An 11361-nucleotide genomic window follows, 5' to 3' on the forward strand; every position below is an offset into this window, starting at 1 on the left:
GTTTTTGGCTTATAACTCCAAAACCAAAGCAATTAGAGCAAATCTGACATAGGGTTTACTTATTTTCAGGTCAAGATCTATCTGCCCTGAAATTTTCAGACAAATCGGACAACCGGTTGTTGGGTTGCTGCCCCTGAATTTGTAATTTTGAGGAAATTTTGCTGTTTTTGGTTATTATCTTGAATATTATTATAGATAGAGATAAACTGTAAACAGCAATTATGTTCAGCAAAGTGAGATTTACAAATAAGTCAACATGACCGAAATGGTCAGTTGACCCCTTTAGGAGTTATTGCCCTTTATAGTCAATTTTTAACCATTTTTTGTAAATCTTAGTTATCTTTTACAAAAATCTTCTCCTACTGGGCCAAATTCAATCAAACTTGGCCACAATTATTATTAGGGTATCTAGTTTTAAAAATGTGTCTGGTGACCCGGTCCATCAACCAAGATGGCTGCCACGGCCAAAAGTAGAACATAGGGGTAAAATACAGTTTTTGGCTTATAACTCAAAAATCAAAGCATTTAGAGCTAATTTGACATGGAGTTTAATTGTTTATTAGATCAAGATCTATCTGCCCTGTAATTTTCAGATGAATGTGACAACCCATTGTTGGGTTGCTGCCCCTGAATCGGTAATTTTAAGGAAATTTTGCTGTTTTTGGTTATTATCTTGAATATTATTATAGATAGAGATAAACTGTAAACAGCAATTATGTTCAGCAAAGTAAGATTTACAAATAAGTCAACATGACCGAAATGGTCAATTGACCCCCTAAGGAGTAATTGTCCTTTATAGTCAATTTTTAACAATTTTCATAAAATTTGTAAATTTTTATTAACATTTTCCACTGAAACTACTGGGACAAGTTCATTATAGATAGAAATAAATGTAAGCAGCAAGACGGTTTAGTAAAGTAAAATTAACAAACACATCACCATCACCAAAACACAATTTTGTCATGAATCCATCTGCTTCCTTTGTTTAATATTCACATAGACCAAGGTGAGCGACACAGGCTCTTTAGAGCCTCTAGTTTAGGATCAAAGACACTTGTTTGTTCTCTTTATTTAAAAGTGTCAAAAGCAACTTCAAATGTCTATCAAATGCATTATCTAAGTGTCCATACTTCATGCTACCTTGAAAGATATGATTAGAGATACCACATAAAATTGCATTTCTGCTGTTCCCATGAGATCTTAGTGTAAATTTGTCATTCCAGATTGAAGCTTCTTGACACGTTTGGCACCAATACGTCTCCCTAATCTGTAGACAAAAATAAACACATATAAAAAAAAAGATACAACCGTTATCTTCATTATCAAACAACATTAAATCTGCATAACAAGTATGTCTTCAAGATGGTATATTATCGTTCATCAAGTGCTTGTGTTACACATCCGAATTTTATTTTTTGGAGGCACCGTGATATCTACACGAAAGGTGCTGATGCTAGGGTTATTCCGTGTAAATATGAATGAATCTTTTCAAAATGTTATCTCGCTTTCAGTTGAGTGTTTCAACTAAATAGTGACAGGAAATACTGACTTATCGAAGGCACCAGAGATCAACAACGGTTATTTTCTGGCGGTTTCAATTTACTCCATTAATCGTTTTCAATATTCTACTAATTGTTCAACCGTCTATTTTCTCGATAGTATTAACTTCGTCAATAAACATACATAATTCTATAATTCACTTTAATACGCGTAATAACATTGACGCTACAAATTTTAATGCACCAGGTGCCAATTTGTTCTTCCACGATTACGTTCTTTTCAGTAAAAAAATATTTGAAAGTTCTTAAAACTCATAAACACTGAAAAATTCATTATGCCAAAAAGGGCCATAAGTAAAGCCATATCTGGACAAGAATAATAGCTAATATTGAGCAACACACATGACAATGATTTCCAAAGCTTCAAAATCTTATTTGGAATTGAAAACAAATTGATTTTTTTTTTGCATTTGAAAAAACATCATCGTTGTTAGAGATCATGTCTTCCTGTAATCAATCATTCAGAATTACTTAAATAAGATTGATATGTAAGAGGATGTCTTTTTTTATATATAATTTAATTTACGGATTATTTGAATGGTTTATAAAACCATATAGATAAAAAAAAAAAAAAAAAGTTCAGCACAATTAGAAATTCAAATTAATAAACGAAAATCACCAGAAAAGCAGCAGACATGATATCTGAACAACTTTCTAACATACAATTTCAAGCTCTTTGTTACGGATGAAAAATTTCGCATAAAGGACTGAAACATGTTTACCAGTTTATGTAAAGGAGAGATGGAAACTGGATCCTGCTCGGAAAACAACTAGCGGAATTCTTCCGTATTCTTGGTAATATTGTTGTGATCTCGAACAAAGAAAACGACAGTGCTATGTAGTAATTTGGAAAGCGGGATAATCTTACATGGATATGAAAACTACATGTATTTTTTTTATTCTTAGAGGTAAGTCGTTCATTAATCGTATAATAGTAAATCGAAGAATTCAAATATAGAAAAATACTCAACGAGGAACCGAACAACACAGTTATCCACTTTTGCACGAAGCACATACGTTAATTTCGTATCATAACGTTGTTTTCTGTCAAGAGTTGAATATTTTTCATATTCCGGACTTGGTACAAGCATTTTCTAAGGAACATAGTGGATACAACCTTGTGTTATAGCTAGTTTAACCTCCAAATTGTATGACGGTTGTATATAGTTACGTAATACCAAACATACATGATAGATGTATGTGACAATAATTGGGATCCAGCAGCACAAACTGTGTAAACATACATCACAAACATGCAACCAAACGGAAAAAAACATTAAAAAGACATACAAATAAATATTAAAAAGACGCACAGAAAAAGGTGTTGAAGTAGATAGTAAATTTATAAACTTCATCATCTAAAGTTCGTAGCTGAAGGCAATCTTGTGATATTTGTGAAGAAAAACTTCGCTTTTATCTATAAGGTCATAGATAATTTACGATGAACTTTTATTGGAAACAGGACTAGACGTTCTTTGACAAAAAGATCAACCAATCAATGCAAAATGGCTATTTCGAGGCGAGAGGTTAATAAAGTAGACATTTTGCAATAAAAGTAAATAAGACTATTAATATACCTTCTTGTTATAGTAGGAAAATATTGGTATAAATATAAAAAGAACAGTTCTGGGTTTCCTGATAACCAAACTTCATCTAAATCATTTGCCATTGCTACAGACATAAGATAAGCACATCGTTCGGCAGTCATTCTTTTCTCTGTAGGTTTCATTTCCACTCCCAATGTCTAAAAATCAATACATTAATCGTATAACAAATGGTTTATGTTTTCAACATTGAACCCTTTAATTGGTAGGTCTTTATTAATAAATCACTCTTTATCTAACACATGTTTATTTAATTTGGTGTAAATAACACATAATTCATATTATCTTATTTCATCGACAATGTACTTTTCTGCTGGGCATATATTAGCTGATTTATTTATTCATGGAGTAACGTTATGTAGTGACGTTACGCACGGTATTGCGCCGCAAGACGTAACATGTATAATTGACAAATTTGACGCCATAAACATACTTTCACATTTTGTTATCAAGAGCGGAGTACCTACTCGGTCGACTTTTATCAAATAAATACCATAATTTTATTTTGGATAGAAAACATAGCAACCTTTAAAAAAAATCTTGCTTATGAGAAGATAAAATTTAGCCTAAACTTTCTTTTGACAAATTGACATAAAAATTTATGGTATTTATTTCATTAAAATCGGTCATATAATAATTTAGCAATATTTCTTTTTATAATGATTTTAGTTGAAATGATTTTTTTTTTGTCCAATATCTGTTTTCTCTACATCTTTTTAGCACTGATGGTTTCATTTTACAAATACGTATTTATATAGTTGTTTAAAATTTATAAGACCATTGTAACTCGGATTCTAACCGGTTTCTAATCTATAAAGGTATTTTAGATTTGCGTAAAAAATTTTGACTATACGAAATTATTCCTCGGCCCATACCCCCTTTTCCCGTGTGTCTATAAAGGGTTTATTCCTTATGTGTGTATGTTTTTCTAATCTGAGTGTTATTTTGATTCAGAACACCATTGGAATGAAAATTTCCCGGCATCATTTTAACTGCCTAAACAGTTCGTAACTAGTGTGTATTTGTATAAAAGACGCCACTGTGCAGAAACGTCAAAATGACATCATTAGACATAATGGCTAGACATAGGGAATGCTTTCCGAAAAAAATGTAAGGTCATAATGTTTGTAAAAACACCCGACTCATTAGCCATTTGTATGAACTTATAGTTTGTATTTTAGAAATACGTTAGTTTTGTATTATAAATGCACATTTAGTATTTATACACCATGTTTCACCTAAGGAATGGACAAAAATAACGTTTGGACATTGTGGCTAGACATTCAATTTTTTAAAATTCTGCTTCAAGAAAAAGTTTTTTTTTACATTTGAAACTTTGAAAATGTTTATCTTTTTTTGAACTTTCTATTGAGTATAGTTTTAATATGATTTGATTATTTTATAGGGAATAATAAAACTGAAATTTTGATAAACTTTCCTCAAAACTTTTTAAGACAGGTTCCTCTGCTGAATATTTCGTTGAAGGCTTGCTTCAAATTTCAGCCAATACCAAAAAACGGGTATGATGTTATAATTTAAATCTAGTAGGAAGCTGATATACTAAATTTCGCAGATTGTATGTGCAAAATTACAACGGAACATAGAGAAATGCATTTTATTTAATCTGAAATGTTACGCCAGACATTCAATTTTTAACGCAAAAGTAAGATTTGTGAGATCAATAAAATAAATGTATGGTGCAAAAATTTATAGAATAAACTTAAAATAAGAAAAACATGTTCGGGCCTTTCTGTAGATATATGGATGTTGGTGATTTTATTTCTTTATAGGCAAATGGTTGCTGTTCTAAAATCATATAATAACGTAATTTTAATCCGAACGCATTACCGTGCGTAACGTCAGTACATTGGGAATTTATTTTGAAATGTGTTTCAAAGTTCCTTACAGTTCTATATTGTTTTCATTGTTAGATATAAAAGTGTATGTTCAAAAACAACAAATACAAAGTTAATTAACAAAAATACCGACTCCAAGGAAATTCAAAACGGAAAGTCCCGGCTTATCAAAGGCAAAATCAAAAGCTCAACCACGTCAAATCAAAACAACTGTCATATTTTTGACTTGTTACATGTATGTCATGGTGTAGAAAATGACGGATTATTCCAGTTTTCAAATTAAATCAATTTGAATGATAAAAATCAGTCGAAAATGCATCTTTTCCCGGTATATCACAGGTTGACGTCGCGAAAATAACATTTATGTAGAATGTTATTACCTCCCCTGTAACTGTGTCGTATGCCATTAATACCAAATATATATAAAACATAAGGAACCCAAACGCAGAAAGATTATTGATGATCTCACCTTTTCGCCACTTTCAGTAAACGCATGCAACAATGCCTCTGAGAACACTGGACCTGGACAAACCATTGTTACATCAATATTATAGTTGTATCCTTCTATACGCAATGCTTCAAACCAACCCTTCAAGAAAAATTATTCGTAGGCAAACTATCATTAACAATTACGTATCGAGGAAAAGTTGAAGTCACTTTATAGAATTGGTAAGCATTCTGCGCTATGAAAAATAATAAATTGTAATATTACTTTGTATATTTAACCCTTCAAACAAGATTTTTGTCTCTCGTGGAAAGATGTCTCCTTTAGCAATCATATCACATCTTCGTATTTTTATATTGAACGAGTAATAAGCGTTAAGGAAACAAAGCTAGGGTGATGTATTACATGTCGACGACGAGGGAACATGGTATGCTAGATTAGAAGGACTAAAACATGACGCGAAGCAGAATGGTGTCAAAAAATCAAACATAACATTTTATGATAGAGACATAACTTAATCATATGCTTTTTGGACCTTTTGGATTATAGCTCTTAATCATATACTTTTTGGACCTTTTGGAGTATAGCTCTTCATCTTTTATATAAGCTTTGGATTTCAAATATTTTGGCCACGAGCATCGCTGAAGAGACATGTATTGTCGAAATGCGCATCTGGTGCAAGAAAATTGGGACCGTTAATTTTATTAATCGAAGTTTGCTTAATGGAGAAGTTTATATTAACAATCATTACGTGATAGTGTAAAGACATTTCTCGAATTCTATGGAAATTTATCCCTTTCCGAACCCATTGTATAAAAAAAATAATCAAAGTGAGGTTGCCGGTGATCTCAAAAGATCATTTGATGATTTTAAGATCATAACCTCTTTAGCTAACTGAATGAATCAAAATATGCTAACAGGGTTGAGTTCAATATCGTAGCAGCTAGTCAGTGGCTACGTAGCTGCTGTCAATATCTATGTAGCAGCTAGTCTATAGCTATGCGTTCAATAGTCAAAAATCAAATCTACGTAGCACTACGTAGCAGCTACGAAATGAACGCAGCCCTGATGTTCATGAAATTGACAACTTTGTGGAATGTGAAAGGCACTCGAAGGGGATTTTCGTTTACAAAAAAAGAAAGTTATTTTTTTTAATGATTAGAGAAACAGATTTTTACATGGTTACTCGTGGATTATCGGATTTATCCAATTTCGATAGTTCAATTATAAATTTTAGAGTCCTCGCCGAGGCTCGCACTTTAAAACTGATAATTTAACTATCTCGATTGGACAAATCCGATAATCCACTCGTATCAATGTAAGAATCGGTAATCAAAAAGAAAGTATCAAGGATTAAGACTTACATGTAAGGCATGTTTTGATCCACTATAAGAACCTAGTCCTGGTGCTCCTAAAATGAAACAACAAGAACACAAATAAATTTAATAAAAATATTCTAGAATATACACAAAAAAAATATTTAACATATATACACATGTAGATCTTTACGTGGTGTTTGATTCCATGCAGTTTAAAAAAAAGACTACTTGGAATGAAAAGTGGTAATAGCTTTGCATTATTACAAATCAAACAGTCTCCTTCTTTTGGAATTCTTGTTATTCTCACGTGTGTCTTCATTTGGTTTGTATATTTTTTATTGTAACAGCGCGTTGATTATTTTTGACTCGAGCATCACTTAAAAGACATAAATTGTAAAAATGCACATGCGGTTCAATAACTAGGTACGGTTTAATTTGATAATCTAGTGTAACATAATAACATTCTTTAAATGAAGCTTATATAACTCTACACAAACAATAAGTTTCTTATCTATCTGACTTTGTTTTCAAGGGAAAAGTTTGGGAAAAAATACATGAACATACATCATCTTCATACCTAACTTTCCTGCCAAACTACTTGTAATAACAATCCTTCCATAGTTTTGTTTAATCATTTGTGGTAAGATACATTTTGTTAGTGACAGAAGACCGAGAACATTTACATTTAACATTGCTTTATCAACTTCAAGACTTGTGTTTTCCCATAATGCTCTCTGTGATCGACCAGCATTATTTACAAGCACGTCTATCTGAAAAATAATATTTAGCAATTTGTAAATGCATAGCCATATATTAATTTGTATTGTACTGTATTATCTACATTTTGATTCAGTAGGAGTTTGATCCAAAATAATCATGTGCATATTGGAAATAGTCGGTAAGCATTTAGAATATCAAGTTTTGTAATGATGCTTCTAAACCTTATATGGGATATGATCCGACCTGTCGAAATCTAATTGATTTAGATTTAACATTTAAATTATGAACATAATTGAGTTATTCCCATTGCCGACTATCTAATTTTTCATACTTCAAACATATGATTTAAATTATAAAAAGTTGCATAGGATAATTACTGATGTGAGTATCGGACAAGATTTCCCTGAAAATTTTGGAAAAAAGGCAGTCTAAAAAAGAACATAATAGACAATAAATTATAACAAACCTTTTTGAAATATTTAAGTACAACTTCAACTGCATTTGCATGACTTCCAAAATCCAAAAGATCCAGTGGTAAAATTAAGATATCTTTGGTCCCAATTCCTGGATTTTCTTAAATTAGAATAATGATGAAAGTCTAGATGGAGTATTTTGTTTCTTTATTCATTTGCTTATTTTTTTCTATTTTCCCTTTCTTTATTCATTTGCTTATTTTACTATTTTCCCTTTCTTTGTTTATTTTGACCATAACATCTATTTCTCGGGCATTTTTACGCTCTATTATTCATACAAATTTCTGTTTTTCCTGGTTTTTTAATGGAACTATTGTTCAGCTACATATTGTTTTGTAACTGTAATTTTGTTTCGTTTGAAATGTATTTAAACGACACAAATTAAACATTACAAAAACTAAAACACTGAATATATGTTGTTGAAATGATTACTGAAAGCATGCGTCAGGCAAACAAGATTAAATACAAAGTACCGTACAAGAAAACTACGATTTAGACATTTATCTTCTATCTTATGAGTATTGAAAATGATCAAAATTGAAATATCAAAAATAATTCACTTTTAGAGGAGAGCTGTGATACAGTATTTCATTTAGTCTACTAATAAATCTATTTTATGATAACATAAAAATATAAATGATGCTGACTACCGCAAACACTATATAAATACATACTGGGACTATTTTTTTAGCTACGTATCGTTTGGTAACTGAAAATGTTGTTTCAATAAAAAAAAATAAGTGTTAACGACAAAAATGAAAAATTACAACTAAAACACTAGATAAATGTTGTTGGAATGGTTATATTTAGCCATGCGTAAGGCAAACAAAATAACAAAAAGTACTGTACAAGAGAAATACGTTTTAGACAGTGATCTTTGACTTGTTTCAATCTATCTTCTCTTCTTGCAGATAATATAAGTTTGCATCCAACTGATGATAATTTGTAGGCTAGCGCTTCTCCAATGCCACTGGAGGCACCCGTTATCCATACCACTTTGCCTTTCAGTGAGGCTACAATAATAAGAATTTATTTCAGATCCCTCAAACAATGACAGTTATGTTCAGATGTGTGAATAAGATAAGGCTACAAATGTATAGAAATGTCTGATTATTTTCCATTAGCTTTCCAAATTGATTTGTATTTTCAATTTGTAAATTTCAAGATAGCACGTATATCAAATATCTTTCAGAGCTAAACCAATTTCACTATTACATAACAGATGAAACAAAGATGCCATTTGATTTAAAACTTGATGAAAATAAATGAATCACCCACACCCACGTATAACTAGGATAATAAGACAAGAAAACTTCTTATTTGGATGAGTTGGTAAAAGTCATATTTCACGATCTACCTCCTTCTTATAACAGCATTGTCATCGATTAACCACATTTTGAATGTCAAACATGATTTTTACAAACTTTACGCGAAAGTTTTCAAAATCATTAACGTAAACAAAAACCAAAGGATAAAATAACAAAAATATCGAACTCTTACGAAAATTCAAAATCGGATAGTCCCTTATCGTTCTCCAAGTGCTCTATACAATATAATACTTTTAAGCAGTTATATTTCGAGTTTCTTTTTTAATTGCACTAGGATATTGCTGATCTTCCAGATCTAAAGGGCTATATTCAAGACAATACTTCAGTAATAACTCAATCCTTACACACAATTAGCATATCATATAATCTCTTTTCATGATGATATACAGAAGACCCTTCTTTTGAGCAATACACCTTATCGCTATAAGCCTACTCGGCCGGTCGACCCGGCCGCTTGACCTTTTGACGCATACAACAATCACTTTTCCATTGTGGCGTCAGATATTTTGTTTTATGACTTCAAAATTTTACGGGAACCTGTGTGATATCCAGTAATGGCGGACAAATAGCGATAAGGTGAACTGGGATCCAGTGACCATGTCCGAATCAGCAAACGAGGAAGCACATGCCAAATGAAAATATCTTAGGACATTTCAAAGTATTATAAAAGAAATTTCATCTAGAAACCAAAATTTAAAAGGATGTCATGCTATTTACAGTTGTCCTTAGCAACTGACTGTGTACTTTCGTTCTTTCTTACTTTCAATAGCTAGAATAAGTTGAGTTTTTTTTTTTTCAAATGCACACAAAAATATGGCGTAGTAAAACTAGCGGCATTTTCATATATAAACCACGTTTTTAATTTCGATTACTGGATTAACTTAATATAATTAAAGAACTAACTATCAAAACAACTACATGCAATAAACTAAACTATAAATCAACGGTTTAAAAGATAGCAAAAGCACAACATAAATAATTATTTATAATACAAAGGTTTAGAAAAAATCTGTTTGTGATGATTTCAGACTTGTATTGTGCGGAAAAGGCATTGTTTTGATAACTTTCTGAAGAAGATTATTTTACTTAGAAATCAATAATATCAGAAGATATGGTATGAGTGCCAATGAGACAATTCTCTATCGAAGTCAATTTGTAAAGTTATGTGTCATAGTAAGGTCTTCAACACGGAGCCTTGGCTCACACCGAACAGCAACAACCACTCAACATCAGGTTTCTGAATTAGGACAGGTGTAAACAAATACAGTGGATTCAAACGTTTTTAAAAATAGGTACCAATCTTCACCCTTATCTGAAACAATAGTGTAACACCAATACATGAAAAAAACCCACTATGAAATATCAAATGAAATGGCTGAACTCAGTCAAAAGACATAATTATAACACAAGTGAACATACACCGAACGAATAAACGAATAGAATGGTTCTGCTGTAATTAACATATGCAATAAAATATTTACCTGGTGTCTCTCCGAACTTACAGTACCATTGTAAATGAAGATCACAGTCGCTAAAAAATATTCTTATTATTTGTATAAAGAATAATGCCACTCCAAAAACAACTAACAAGTCAAACATAGTTTCTGAAATTATAAAAGGAATGCTACAAGTTCAAGTAAGCCGAAGATGCAGATAAATGTAAATCCTGGTATCTTTGATTAGTTTATTTACAACTATACACTGGGTATATTACTCTGCAAGTTGAGTTTAAGTCTCCAATGGTATTTTACGTCTGTGCTGCCTTGATTTATCATTAATATAGTCATAATTATAAATTAACTTTAAATTTTTCGGAATAGAACTACGAATCTTCTACCACAGGTGTGGATTACCTTAGCTATATTTGACAAAACACTTCTAAACTTTGGGTCATCCATGCTCTACAACTTCGTCCTTTTTTCTGTTTTAAATAGTTTGATTCGAGCGTCTTTCAGTTGTAAGTCCTTTATCGACGAAAAGATCGACTGGCATACAAATTTCAATCCTGGTATATACTTTGAGTTTATCTACAACTTCTCGATCAATATATGTCACTA

At 31.4% G+C, this 11361-nt stretch overlaps 1 protein-coding gene across 1 annotated transcript; it reads right to left on the bottom strand.

Annotated features, from left to right (window-relative positions):
• Window positions 1-1169: 1169 nt before the first annotated feature.
• On the bottom strand, window positions 1170-10905 carry LOC134709358 (dehydrogenase/reductase SDR family member 7-like). Its single transcript, XM_063569527.1, has 8 exons — window positions 10786-10905; window positions 8837-8989; window positions 7970-8076; window positions 7361-7553; window positions 6829-6875; window positions 5489-5608; window positions 3137-3303; window positions 1170-1267 (listed from the first exon to the last, which is right to left on the bottom strand). The coding sequence occupies exons 1-8, from the start codon at window positions 10901-10903 to the stop codon at window positions 1201-1203; spliced, it is 972 nt and encodes a 323-aa protein (XP_063425597.1). The 5' UTR covers window positions 10904-10905; the 3' UTR covers window positions 1170-1200.
• Between the last annotated feature and the right edge of the window lie 456 nt (window positions 10906-11361).

This window comes from Mytilus trossulus, chromosome 3 (assembly GCF_036588685.1).
Source record: "Mytilus trossulus isolate FHL-02 chromosome 3, PNRI_Mtr1.1.1.hap1, whole genome shotgun sequence".
Classification (NCBI taxonomy): domain Eukaryota; kingdom Metazoa; phylum Mollusca; class Bivalvia; order Mytilida; family Mytilidae; genus Mytilus; species Mytilus trossulus.